Source organism: Dendroctonus ponderosae, unplaced genomic scaffold, assembly GCF_020466585.1.
Source record: "Dendroctonus ponderosae isolate FM_Combo_2020 unplaced genomic scaffold, Dpon_F_20191213v2 Dpon_F_20191213_2, whole genome shotgun sequence".
NCBI classification, from domain to species: domain Eukaryota; kingdom Metazoa; phylum Arthropoda; class Insecta; order Coleoptera; family Curculionidae; genus Dendroctonus; species Dendroctonus ponderosae.
In genome coordinates, this window is record NW_026018165.1 from 18,882,517 (window position 1) to 18,896,461 (window position 13,945).

At 37.9% G+C, this 13,945-nt stretch overlaps 3 protein-coding genes across 6 annotated transcripts in view; 2 read left to right on the top strand and 1 right to left on the bottom strand.

Moving 5' to 3' along the window:
- LOC109545390 (protein gooseberry-neuro) overlaps nt 1-3,511 on the top strand; it is a 14,843-nt gene extending 11,332 nt beyond the window's left edge. The window contains exons 4-6 of the mRNA XM_019916057.2: nt 627-820; nt 910-1,089; nt 1,791-3,511. Coding sequence (XP_019771616.1) covers nt 627-820; nt 910-1,089; nt 1,791-2,120 — 704 coding nt within the window. The 3' untranslated portion in view covers nt 2,121-3,511. The remainder of the gene's footprint in view (nt 1-626; nt 821-909; nt 1,090-1,790) is intronic.
- LOC109545340 (neuropeptide-like 1) lies at nt 2,500-11,320 on the bottom strand. Of its 4 annotated transcripts, none has more exons than XM_019915978.2 (7): nt 9,958-11,320; nt 7,899-8,077; nt 7,015-7,214; nt 6,693-6,944; nt 6,420-6,605; nt 4,636-4,825; nt 2,500-3,660 (listed from the first exon to the last, which is right to left on the bottom strand). In XM_019915978.2, exons 1-7 carry the CDS (start codon nt 10,027-10,029, stop codon nt 3,507-3,509), a joined length of 1,233 nt encoding a protein of 410 aa, XP_019771537.1. In that variant the 5' UTR covers nt 10,030-11,320; the 3' UTR covers nt 2,500-3,506. The 4 variants fall into 4 exon arrangements, with proteins under 4 accessions (XP_019771537.1, XP_019771536.1, XP_019771539.1 ...); XM_019915977.2 differs by having other exon boundaries at nt 7,012-7,214; XM_019915979.2 differs by having other exon boundaries at nt 3,576-3,660; nt 4,619-4,825; nt 7,012-7,214.
- An 80-nt stretch (nt 11,321-11,400) lies between these two features.
- LOC109545342 (speckle-type POZ protein-like) overlaps nt 11,401-13,945 on the top strand; it is a 13,434-nt gene continuing 10,889 nt past the window's right edge. Inside the window, exon 1 of the mRNA XM_019915985.2 lies at nt 11,401-11,607. The gene's annotated coding sequence lies outside the window, so the exon portion shown is untranslated. The remainder of the gene's footprint in view (nt 11,608-13,945) is intronic.

A 13,945-nucleotide genomic window follows, 5' to 3' on the forward strand; every position in this document is an offset into this window, starting at 1 on the left:
GTTTTTTTAATTGATAAATAGACAATAAATGACTGAAGAACCCAGGATTTGATTTTAATTTGGAATTGAAACACAGTCAGGAAAGTACGTACAAAAGTAAAAATAAATATTGAGGAAATGGTTCGAAATGATTTTATACACGTGGTTCTCTAAATGGTGTACACAAGTTTTATGCGATAATTCCCGTCTAAGAGGGAACGTGGTTTGGAATACTGCAGGGCAGATTTTAATAGCTTTATTCATGTCGCCTTGTTTTTCCTCGGAAAATATGTAAATTGCGCTTTTCTCTTCCCCTCGGCTTCATGTTATAATGAGCCCATCGGGTTTATCTGGAAAATGTTAATAGAGTCGCCCTGAAAGGACCCAGATATTAAGGAAAGTGGATTTTTCCGGATTTAATTAAAAGCTCAGTGTTACTTTTTAAGGAAAAATTTGCGCTTCGTATCAAAGGGCCTTTTCCATCATAAAGCGCTTCGCTCTCAGACTCGGCAAATGGCTCTAAATTTTTAAGCCCTCCTTAAGTGCTTCTTATACCAAAACCTTCAATTTTCCTCAAATAATTTCATGTTCGGAAGTGTCTACCATGTGGTCAATTAGATTTATATCCTTGAATTTTTCCTTTGCAGATCGAGGGTGCGATAGCGACACCGAATCGGAGCCAGGAATCCAACTCAAGAGGAAACATCGCCGAGCCAGAACAACGTTTACTGGAGAGCAATTGGAAATTCTGGAACAGGCTTTTTCCGAGGCGCAATATCCAGATGTGTACAAACGGGAACTTCTCGCACAACAAACCAACTTAACCGAAGCGAAAATTCAGGTAAAAACTCTCGAGTTTGTGTCACATTCTATGGATTTGATTAGGCTTTAAGAGCGAAAAACAGTATGGATAATTTGGGTGCTTTGCAGGTCTGGTTCTCCAATAGACGGGCTCGGCTGAGAAAAACCACAGCAGGAGCAGCCAGCAGTAGCAACGCTTTGGGATTTGCTGGTTTACCTCTACCTAACATGGCAAACCAGTATCCACTAGATGCTCAGTACGACTGGCGACTTCCCAACACTCAATTTTCCAACTACAACATGTTCCAGGTTAGAGACAACTTTTTAAATTATCATTAGAAACTAATGGGGTTTTCGGGTTTTTAGGCCGTCGTTCGGTAGAATTTCTTGCTGACTTACATCTTCAGAAGTGGTTTGCTTGAACGCTTACACTGTTCAAGCAAACCAGTATTTTGAATTATTCAACACTTTTCGCGTTTTGCCAATGTTTAAAATGGAAAATTTCGATTATTCCACATTTCTCTGATGTAAGCATGTTCGCTTTCTGTTCAAGCATCTTCTAACGCTTTCGAAGTTTAAGAAATCGGATGAAAAGTCACCGCAAATGCATGAAAACTTCTTCATCGTTGCTAGCAAAATGTAGAAAAATAAAACAAAAAAGCCAACTTTTTCACCATAATGGGGAATGTTGCGCAAGCCACTCGTGCTTGCGAAACGTCAGGAAGAAATTCTACCGAACGACGGCCTAAAAACCCGAAAAACCCATTAGCTTCAACGAATGGACTCGAAAGTCTTATCTCTCTTGATATCATCAGAAATTTCGATTTTATTCACTGACATTTCCAAAGCTTGAAGGCACTTTGAGCTTCACTTGGCTGGATCAGTTCGGGTTTTTGTCACCTCATTCTCCTCTAAGGATTATTTTGTAGTACACATTGAACGATTTTCTCAAAAAGCAATTGATTCCAAGTGTGCTAATTTTTTAACTTGTAATTTTACAATTAATTTAGCAGCCGAGTACCAGCTCCTACAACCCGAACGACTATTCCCGGATGGATTACTCAGCCAACTTTGTAGCTGCAAATTATGCGCTGCACCAGGCTCAGATGTCGCAAGCTCATGTGAGCAATCTGAGCAAATTGAAGGAGGCGCCCAATGAGAATGCCCTAAAAGCTGTCGCATCTACGAGCGCGGTTCAACCAAATATCGCAGGAGGAAGCCACCAGTGGACCAAACACGAAGAATGGAGCAACAATGCCTGCGGGATTTCGTACCCAAATGATCCAGCTTTCGTGCAGAACCAATATTTACCCACGACTAGCAAAAGTTACTGGAGCTAAATTTGTTCAAGCTGAAGGTTTTTTGAATAGGAAAATAGTTGTTACTCTAGGTCTAAAAATTTGCAAGCTAATTTGAATTTCCCTGGAAAAATTGCCTGACAATCTGGATCAGTTATCAAATATGGGGAGAGTTTGAAACTGTCGGCTCGGAATCCATTCCAGTTTATTAAGCGTCAAAATTCCCACTATTGGTTTTATAATAAGTGGGCGATGTTTAGCTGACGCTCCTGATGCCAACTGATTTGCAATAAATCTCTGGATCGGTATGAGAATTATATGGCTTGCTAGTTAGGTTTTTCCAATTCCATTTATTGGACATTTTTACACAATACTCTATTTTAAGAATTACATTCACCTACATTAAAGCAACACGAAAAAGTCCATTTGTTTCTCAGTTTATTGTCAATAAATATACATGTATGTTTATACAGATAGTTAAACGCACACGCAATGAGTATATTTGTTTTCAAGTTATTGTCACATTTCTATGCAGCGCTAAGTAACACATTTATTGTCGATTTGCTTACATTGTAGGTCAAATATTGAAACGTTTTAACATTTAAATTGGTATTGTCTTTACAGCTAGTTTTATCCCTATGCGAAAGTAGCCAAACCATCCAGCTCTGAACGTCAATTAAAAGTGTCTTACCTTATAAATGTAAGTAGTAGAATAAAAGAAATGTGGATAAAATGAGCAGATAATCGATTAAATTCTATAAAAGTTGAAAAATCATCATGAAAGCTCAACAACACCACTTATTCTAAGAATAGATTTTATTCCTTCAAGACTGCCCGTAAGCAATAGTGCAATCTGACTGCTATACTTTGTCATATCAACTGGCCCTAACACTACATTGGGTTTATGTTAGGATGTCATATGTATCCGAAGATATTCTTGATTGTAATATTATATGTAATTTTTTAAAATGATATGGGATGAAGATATGAATAAGAATTTCAAGATTTATGCCACCTCTAACATGCTTTGCTTGCTTAGTGGATTTAAGATTGTCGTCAATCAAGCGTGCAATAAAACAAAATGATACTGAAAGGAAACAAAGCCTGTTAGAGCAAAATGTACTAAATATTACTAAAAAACCAGCTACGCTAGGGGGAGATTCTTAGATATATAGATATTTTATTGTCAAAAAGTGATAGCACTTTTTTAACTTTGTAATATAGCATATATTTAACAACATTTTTATAAAAGACAATGCGAATGCGGATGAGAGTGTTTAAGACTTTTAGATGTAATTTTCCTTGCTGTATAAAACCTGTCTAAAGTTTTTTGTTCTGACAACTCTTGTGAAAATATGTGTAACTAACTATTAACCAAAATGTACCAAATGGCAATATATTCAATAAACCAGCCCAAAAAAGGGAAAATTAAACAAACCTTGTAATTATGGGAGGCCTGATCCCGTTTGCTTGCCGAACATTGTTGACTGTTGAACTCCCCAAGTACCGTTTGTTTTCTAGTGGTACCGACGAGACTTTGGTATAGCGGTTGTTTTCGGTTTTCCCATTTGGGGGATTCGGCCTGAAAATTATTTTTTCTAATGTAAAAAAGTACAACGACTTGGCACGACAAAATCGCAGTCCATTTACTGGGTGATTGGACTGGATGGATAAAATGAAACTAAAATAAGTTTATGAAATACATTTGGGCTAGAATTGAAAATCACCCTGTATATTTCCCATGAGCTGAAAATCTAATAAAATTGAAGACAGTTCTCTAATCCACAGCAATGTTGGCTTGCGGTTTCTCCTCGTTATGGAATTCTGGAAATAATCCGCTACATCTTTGGGGGCATTTTGGGCCGCAACTAAATGGAAACTTTGGTAATCAAAATTCCTTCAGCTCACCATATATGCATTTTACACGCTAATTGCTTATTGCGTTAATAGCGACCAGATTGTGTAATTTCTTCACAAATAAGTGTGTGTCATACGTTTTTAAATTGTGAAAAAAAATCAGTGAGGTTTTTTGTGTGGTTTAAATGAAAATCAATTGCGACAAACCGATGGATGTTGTTTTGAATAAAAAATGATTTAATTCATGAAATTTAAGCAAACGCTACCAGTTAGCAAATATACGCCGGAATGTGTGCAATGAAGAAGCTCTTGCGAGTTTTGGCACTGAGGGTCTAACAATGAGCTCCTTGCGAAGAAAACTGTATTGTTTTAAAGTATTTTGAGCAATTTCATATTATATCCATTTTTCTGAAAAACGTAAATATTTGCTTCCCCTTGTTGAGGTTCGCCAATTTCTCATCCCATCTTCAGATCCTGTCTTAAAATGTGCAAATCTGCTACTTAGTTCGAAAATGTGGCATGCAATCAAAACGTAGCTCCTTGTTGGTGTAGACGAACCAACACAACAGTTTAAAGTTTACATTCTAACAAAAATCTAGCTACTCTACTCCAATGTGCGCTACTTGCAGCTACAACAGATCTACAAAAACTACTGTCATTCTCGAAACAGTTAACACAGAAACCTTTTTATTGGCTCGACCTGCAAACGATATCTTCGGTGTTCGATCTTAAGTATGATCGTCCTGATCGATTAAATCGTCGCACTGATCTGTAAGTGGGCAACCAGCCGAGTCGAGCTAAAGCCGCTACATGACGTTTTTCTGGCAGAGAAACCCAGCTGGAATAACTTCTGGATACTGGCCGAAACCATCCAGACTTCGCCACTGATCCTAAAGAGAATCCTGGTTCAATGCCCGCTCTTCTGTTTGCCTTTTTTAATCATCAAGAGCTGATTTAATAAGGCAAAGATACTTATGAGAGCGGGGACTCTTTAATCAGCCAAAGCCAGAAGTTCCACTCCAACGTCTATTCATGCTGGATTGTTGAGGTTTTTGTTGGCGGAGTAAAGTGGTTGAGGAGACATGGAAAGCGGGTTTTGGAAAAGAGTCTTAAATAAAGCCTCTTAAAGGGTTTACCTTCGGTAATAATCAGAAAACTTGAAGTTGAGAAAATAAGTTTCTATCTCAATTTAACTAAAAGATAGGCGATTTAATTGGCTCCTGCTGCAAACAGAATTTTTAATAAAGTTTGTAATAATTAGGCTTCAAAATACTGCCACTAGCAACAAATTGAGTTACAGGGCGCTCATTAATATACAACGTTGAGCCTAAATGCATTAGCGATCATATGAGGGTGGTTTGTGAGCAATTAAGGAAAATTTCGTAAATACATTCCAGAGCATATTGAGCTCCATTCTCTTTGCTTTATGTTCCAATTTCTAATACAATTCCCTAGATGAAAGGAAAATTTGCCGTTCTGATATTGTCCCTTTCCTTGCATTTAAGCGAAGCTCTAAGAGACAAATGTTCAAATTTTGTGCATAAAACCACCGATTATTCTCGGGCTGGAGTCTCTGCTATGGATCATCACATATTTCTATGAGGCGTAATACGCAGATAATTTGGAAAATGCTCTGATTAATAGATGACTCAACAAATATGTTCATAGTCCTTTAAAGGATTTCCAACAAGAAAAGTATCCATTCAACAGTTATGTTAGGACATGCAGGACCACACAAAACGGCCCTTTCATAAGTGATTCGAGATAAATGGGATGGGCATTACACAAAAGGAACTAAATCCTGTTCAGTTTGCGTTTCGATAAATATTTAATCAAGCGAAACGATCTGAAACACCCACATTTGATGTTCACGAAACGCTCCATAAATTCGCTTTTTCCCATTCCGATGTTTATGGAAGGCGAGTTCAGTGGCAACCTTTTTGCCGCATTGAATTGAATAAATCAGAGTCAAATGTTAATCAATTATTAATTTTTGGTTGGTGCGATTTTCCAAAGGAAAATGAATGGAAGACACTGAAAGTCGCTTGCGCTAATGGAATTTCGAACAATGTGGATCCAGACCAGCCATTTTTCCGAAATTCTCGAAATTTAGTATTTTGTGACAAAATAATTGTATGGTATTCCGAAAGTGAAAAATCTTCATTTACGTATAGAGTGATTCTCTGAGAATAAAATGATAAACTGGAATAACTTAACAGAGTTTAAGATTTATGTGCATAAAACCAGTTTCAGTTTTGTTTTCTTACGCTAAGCGCTACAACTTGGACAGTTTCACTAAGTTTACGTTGCACATAATTAAACTTCCAAGGTGTTTTGACTGGGAAACTTCAGCCAACTTTACGATAAAGCGACTAGTTTTATTTAACTTTTATATCAAATTTTTGGGGTTTTTTCTCTCTACCTCTATTTAATAGTGAAATTTCCGATTTATACAGTAAATAATTTGAAACAATTCACGCTTACCCAAAAATCGTTTATCCTCCACGGGATATGCGTCTTGAGAAGCCGCTAAATCCTGCAAAATGTCTTCATAATCCGCAGGCATTTGATACACCAGCTCGTTCTCGAAATAATCGGCCTGGCGCTTATTTCGCTGCTGGGCTTTAATGGATTGTATATTACGTTTATCCGCCGGTCTTTCCATGTAATCTGAAGCAAAAAAATGTTTAACCATATGGCAGCTTGAAGCCCAAAGGTAGTCCTTTGAAATGTTCAATAATTGCACGAAAAACGTACCTGCAGATCTTTTTCCGAGCGCCCCATCTCGAGCCAATGATTGAATATTCCGCTTTCCATAGAAATAAGGCAAGTTTCCATTTCTAGCGATACTTCCAATGGATCTTTTGCCGAATCCGGCCGTACTGCCTACAGGGAAGCTGTAAGCTCTTGCCAAGCTGGCAATATTCCGTTTATAATCCTGACTGTTTAGGAAACTCTGAAAGGGCTGGCGCCTAAGGAAGTCTCCATTTCTGGCTAAAGATTCGATTCCTGCATAAGAGGAAAACGTAATCAATCTTTGATGTCTTAATGCTGGTTGATTGAGTAGATTTTTTACCACGTTTCTGATTTTCTAGCGACTCTGGCATTAAAGGCGCAGGCCCATTTTTTAATAAGACTTCCATGCTTCGCTTGTAATTGGCATCTTCACTTTGATCGATTTCCGGAGGATTTTTGTACCAGGTGCCAGCTCTGGCCAGGGCTTCCAAGTTTCGCTTGTGTTCGGCTGGAATATTGCCCCAGCCGGCCAGTGAAGCCAAACTGCAGAAATACATTAACTGTTTGCAAAGTTTGCCGATAAGGAATTTTTCGCTGCTCAATTATTTCATTTCATAAATTTAGCTGGAAAGTTTGGAGCCAGTAGTTCTGTCCTGATAAATAATTTAAATCCTTTGCCAAACTATAGGGAAACAGCTTGCCAGGCTAGATAAGATTCGTCCCTGTCGGCCGTAACTTCGACAGAAGCCAGCCATGCTTCAAAAATTCAACTCATGGACCAGAATAAATTTGCGTTAAAATCCAGAAATTTCAATTATTATCTTAGTAGCTGTTGTAGATGCTGCATAAAATGGACAACCAGGAAATTTATTATTCTGGAAGTGTTTCTTGAACTTTGCATAAATGAAGAAGAAGAGTTCATTTTTACAGCCAACTGCCCTTACAGCTTTGCCTGTTGGGCATTCTCCATACAAAAAATTAATAAATGTCATAAATTAGCCAAAATCTTAGACTTCTATTTGTTGAAACTGGTGAGTTTAGGCCGTCGTGAAACGAGTTTCTGCCCAACGTTTCGCCAGTACCAGTAACTGGCATCTTCAGAGGCCACAGGGGGTTTGAAAAACGCAAAGAACAATGTATATTTTTGGGTCTTAAAAGCCCGAAAACTCATCAGTTCCAACTTGAATTCCTATGTGATAAGGCACAATTTAATAATGTATGACGCACCTTTTGTAATTTTTTGCGTCCTCCAACTCGGCAAGCTCTAAATTATGGCAATCAAGCTGCAACTTCCTCAATAACTGCCTCCTTAAGGCCTGTACCTGGATAGAGTCAGTCTCTTGAGGATCGAGCAGTATGCGCAAAGATTCCGGTATATCCAGATCGCATGAATTGTCTGATTTTACCTGCAACAAACTTTCCTCAACAAGACTACGAAGTGAGAATGTTGACAACGTAATTCTGTTAAACATTTCGCATCTGAATAAGTAATGTAAGCAATAAAAATGTCTGAGGTTTTCACAGCAGCCGTTCAGAAGATTTAGGGAGGTTGCTGCAAGGGAAATTCATTAGAAAATGGCACGATTGTCGACATTTATTATTTTATTCTGCCATGAATTGCCAATTGCATTCTTCGTTGAAGGGCCACATGAATTATTGATGGGCGAATGAAACAACAAAAAGTGATTTACGGAATTCACATCACAAGTTACGAGAGCGTCGGAATGAATTTTGCTAGAGCGGCCTTTTGTCAGCCAATTGCCACAATACGAGTTATAGATTTTACTGAATGTTTTGCCACATTTAATGTTGGGTTTATCGTAAGTTTTATATGGGCATCAATTATTAATTTAGCCGATTTTTTTCACAATTTCGATAGAGTTGGGTTTCGCGGTTATGACTGGAATCTGGTAAGTTTTTCGGGCTTCTAAGCCAGTTTTTCTCAAAATAATTGGAAAAGTGTTGATTTAGAGCAAACATTCACTCGTCCATCGGGTTTTGGTTATTGGGATTTTTTGGATTTTGTGAAACTGGGTTTGCAGGATTTTCTCAAGGACTGCAACATTAAAAACTTGATAAACTTTGAAAAACCCAACATTTTATAGAAAATAACTTTTTCGATAGAAACGTTCTTTTCAGAAAAATGATAAAATGTGAAACCCGAAGAAAACTGGAAAAGTGAAAAAAAGATGAAATTTGGTTTGGTTTTCAAAGTTTTCTGTTACAGAATGTTACACGCAGTCGAGTTACTATAAGAAAAATCAATTTTGGTTGGCAAAAAAATCTTGCTTCATTCACGAGGAAAAAACAAGAAATTAGTGCAGTAAATTTGAAATTTGATCAGTCGCTTTTGAATCAATTCATATCCACATCGAGTACGTTTCACAGTCATCTAAACAGATTGGATGTGAATCTTACGAAATTGGTTATCCGGAAAAAAATGTTTCCTGTTTAATGTTGAGAAAAGTCGACACATCTGGCACCTTATTACTAGAAAAAAATCGCCCTGGTTGATAAATACTGAAAAAAGAGTAAAATTTCAAAAAACTAATTGAACTTCTTTTGAAACTATTAACAACAAGTTTATTCAGCTAAACTGAACAAGTATGACCACTGAGCCAAAAACGTATTCATCCACATGCAAAATTCAATGGAAAAAGCTTAGAACAATGAATGAAAAACTCAATTAGCATGTGAAAAATGAGCGTTTCGCGAATGTCGCAAATTAATGCATACATGCCTATCAAGCAAATTGCGATTTTACAGTAATGGCTTTTGCGTAACGGATTTCAAACGGTTTTTAAGCGCCTAATAAATGGTCCCTGCAATGACGATGCCTGCAATATTGAATGCAAATTGATAGAGAAATTAGTCGAATAAAAACTGATACTACGGTGTTCCTCACAATGAAAAATTATCTAGAAATCAGACAGTAAATGAAAATTACCAGCGCTTTTACGAAATTTTTTCACGCACGATTTTAAAACTTGACTGCAGAAATTGGACAAAATTTTACTGCAGTGGAGGAAACTGATGGGTTTTCCGAATTTTTTTCGATTAAGTGAGAAAATGTCTTTTGGTGACTTGAAATCAAGAAAATTGAATTTTTCTTCCCCAATTGAATGTTGGCGCGTTTCCGTTTCAAAATTTTGCTAAAAAATATCATTGCTTGAAGTGAACTGGCGAAATGTCGGGCCACAAACACGATAAAAGCCTCTTTTGCTGTTACAAAAAAAAAAATTTGTAATTCCCCGTTTTTCTTTAGCCGAATCCCCATCCACATTACCTTGTTATCGATTAGGGCACAGCCCACTAAAACACACCACACAGATAAATTGATCAGCCTTAAGTTCCCCATTTTTTTAATTTTTTTTCTGGGGGGTTCGCGGTCGAAAAGTGATTTTTCCCGTTATCTGTTGCTTCTGAATGCAACACGTACACTGGCGCCAACGGCGTCTGTCGACGTCGGGACGCTCCATCTATTATATAAGGGTTCGCCCCCGCATGCTGGCTCATTCTACTGGGGAGGGATATTTCTTTCTGGCGCTGAAAGGCCCCAGATCTACAACTGCAGTTAGGTGTGATTTATATTTTTGGTGACCAATTAATTGCGGTTTAAATGTAGGCAATCTTGTGCAGAAAATCGATTCAAATTGACGCAATAACAGGCTCTTTGTTTCCTGCAGACCAATCACGGTGAGTTATATGTGTGTAAGTTGGATGCTTTATGGGCGTTTTTATTCATTAGCCAAAGTTACCAGTTGCGTAGTGAAGGGGGATATAGAATTTCCGAAACGGGATCCTAATATCAATCCCGTAGGAAGTAGTGGAAGTTTCAATTGATGGACGCTAGGGAGAAATGCTTCTTTTTTAACAAGATGGCTTGGTCTCATCGTGTTCCTCCCATGAGGGAGATGTTTCCGGCTTCTCCATGTGTGCTTGCCACTCAGAACAAACTTTCGAAGCAGTCGGAAAAGGCAGACAGTAAAATGCGAAAAAGTGCCGATGAAAACGAATCAAACATCAACAACGCTAAAGAAAAACTTGTTCAAGACATTAATTCTAAAAAAGGTCTTGAAGTTGATTAACCGACAGAAGCGAAAATAAGCAGACAGAAAGGTGGAAGTAACCAAGTGAAACGCAAATTCCATGTGGATGGAATAGAGAAATCGACAGCAGCAAGTCGCGGCAAAAAGTGCAAAATCCATTTGAAGTTGATATGGAAAAAGAGAAATTGCAGAGCTTCGCCTAATTAAGAAAAATAATAAAGTGCGACAGAAATTAACAGGGTCCTTCACCATTATATCGATGAACTAAGAAAATCTGAAAGAGTAATTGATCGGTGTGCTTGACAATCCTTCCAAATTCATTGTTTCTGTTGAACAGCTGACCAATTTAACTTATTCACTCTGTGGAAGGAAGACACTTCCACAGTTATTACGTCGTCTAATTCATGGATTTCAAAGCTTTACTGATCATCCGGGTAATGATTGATTGTGAAGTTGAACGAACTGTGAGGAATTAATTTCGAGACGCGACTCAACCCAACATGAGTTCAATTAGGCGGCGTTTCAAGCAAATAAACGATTCCAACTGTACGGAAACTCGACAAAACTGATAATATTGATAAAAGCCAATGTAACAACAAAGCGGCAACATAGCTTGATTAATTTTATTCAAGCTTTAATCAAGGACACACGTGTTGAACATTGTTGAATGCCACCCATGGTACAGATACGCGGAAACAGCTGGAATTACGTTGCAATTCGCTCCATCTGTTTCATATTTCTTGAAATGTTGGCGCAATTTTGCCACATAGTTTCAGTGGTTTTGTGCTAGTTGCGATCAAAGTTCGGAATTTTCAAAAGCGCGAATTGTCCCTGGGAACGTTCCAACTGAGCTGCAGTAGCGCGCAACACAACTGATTAGAAAGCTGGTAAGTTATGCTTTCGTTATACTAATGAAAGTAACAAGCAGGCAAAATGTGGAAGAAAATTGCGCTTGAAATTACAAGAAAATGCTTAACAAGCTGATAGTGGAGGTGATTATTTGAAAGGACGTGGTCAAGAGCTTTTGCTGTAGTTTGCTAACAGTTTGTTTTTTTACTGTATTAAAAAATCAGTTTTCCCCGGCCAAGTTTGTAGAAAAACCACACAAATTAGGCGGTTTTTATTACCTAAATTGAAATTCCGGCCAAAAAAGTGCACTCAATGCGCCAAACCAAAATTTCCATTCATTGCCTAAACCAAAGCAGAGCCAACTGATGTTGCATAAATTACATGAAAGGCGATTTTACACACTACACTATGTATATGCAAGAAAATTTCCACTTTCCTGCCAAAGAAGCCTCACAAATGCCCAGAAGCGTTATAATGTCTCGATCTATATGTAATGCTCATTTAGGCCGCTGATTGACGAAATTTGTTTTTCTAGAACACGCACTATTGAATTTCAATAGCGCATTTCGCAATTGAATAGACAATTCCTGTTCGGTCATTTATCGGAAAAACCAACATTACAACGTCAAGTGTGGTAATGTGGCGTGTTTTGCCCTCAAGCGCTTTGTGAAAGAAAGACGTTTTTCCAGAAAAATGTTATGGGGCCAACCTCAATTGCGCCTGAAATATGCTCAACTAATTAAAAAATCAATAATAACTGGAAATTTGCCGACCTGAACCATCAGAAATCTGCGTTTTAAACAAATTTTATTCAAAAAGCTTGTAGTTGCGAACATTCGGCGACAAACAGAACCATTAATTTGCTTGGGTTTTATCAACACAGATCGAGAGATTGTGGTAGACAAACGGTCGCCAGGACTTAAGTATTCGCAAAACATTCATCATCGCCGCTTTAAACGCTAATTTCACTATTAATGCGATTAATCGGGATGATGCAAAGCTGGACCCATTTATTATTTAATTGCAACATAGCTGATTGTTATTTCAACAATCTGGCCATTGGAAAACATGTTGATTATGACGGTGTATCACGCTTAAGTGGATCTAATTTAAATTTTTTAATTCACATTCACACTTAATTTTTCAGGTTTTCGTTTTTTTTGTGGATGAGGATCGGAAACTACTCTTTTATCCGTCGAGAAGCGTCATCACAAACGCGCATCCGGAAGCAAAAAATTTGCAACTCCCAAAGCAGGCTGTTCAGACAGTCGAAATTTTCAGGAAAAGTTTCTAAAGGTTGAAGCTTCAAGTTGGAGAAATTTTATTAAAATGCGAGCATTCGTTGTTTTTTGGCAAAACCGGCAAGTTAAAGTCTAAAATGACTAAGCGCGCAAAAAGCACAGGCGGCTTTTGAAAAATTCACAGCTTCCACCCCACGTCATGAATATAATTTAAACTGTTTATCAAGTATTACTAAAGATGGAGTCTTCATGTACAAAAAAATTGAGGTCACTTCGATTTCTGGATGACTTTTCACGAGCCTCCAAACTTGAGGTCCGACTAAACAGCCGCTTCAAACGTGCACCCGGAAGCAAATAAATTGCGACTTCCAAACCAAGCTATGAAGACATTTGCAATTTTTACCAAATGTTTGCTAATGTTGTGAAATTTTATTGAAATGCGAGCATTGAATGTTTTTTGAAAAATCGGCAAAGATAAGTCCGAAAGAATCAACCGCCCGAAAAGTGCAGGCGCCTGTTAAAAAATTCACAACTTCCAAACCACTTCATGAACACAATTTGAAGTTTTGATCAAGTATTACTAAAGATTGAATCTCTATGTATAAAAAAAATTGAGTCCACTTTGAACTCTGGATGACTTTTTACGAGCCTCCAAACTTGAGGTTCGACTGAAAGAGCTCTGCAAACACGCATCGGCATGTTGAAAAAATTGCCACTCCCAAACCAGGTGTTGTATACATTGTTGACTAATTTCGGTGTAGTGTAGCGCCCTGTAATTTTGTTGCAACCAGGGCCGTAAAAAGGTTTTGCGTTAAATAACCGGCAACGTTGTATAAAAAGTTTGCTCTCGACTACAGCGGCCGAACCGATTTGTCATCACGCTATCCAGCAATATAATTCGTTTAAAGTCTTAAAAAAGTGCGTTTTATTGAAGAGAAACAAATCCGATACAGTCCACTAAAAACGAGGAACATAATTCCTACATCGCTTAAAAAAAAACAAACGAAAAATGCTGGGGTTGAAGCGAAGGAAGCTTGCTGAGCCCATATGAAGCCAGTGGGAAAACAAAAAGGGTGGCACGGCTGGGGATTCGAACCTCGCACCTTCAGGTTGTTAGCCTGTCGATTCAACCACT

Excerpts from the sequence above, each read along its gene's own strand:
- LOC109545340 (XM_019915977.2), bottom strand. The coding sequence starts at position 10,029 with ATGGGGAACTTAAGGCTGATCAATTTATCTGTGTGGTGTGTTTTAGTG. Across the intron at positions 6,606-6,692 it reads GCTCGGAAAAAGATCTGCAG|ATTACATGGAAAGACCGGCG; the intron begins GTACGTTTTTCG and ends TTTTTGCTTCAG. Across the intron at positions 4,826-6,419 it reads GGAGGATAAACGATTTTTGG|GATCAGTGGCGAAGTCTGGA; the intron begins GTAAGCGTGAAT and ends GATTCTCTTTAG.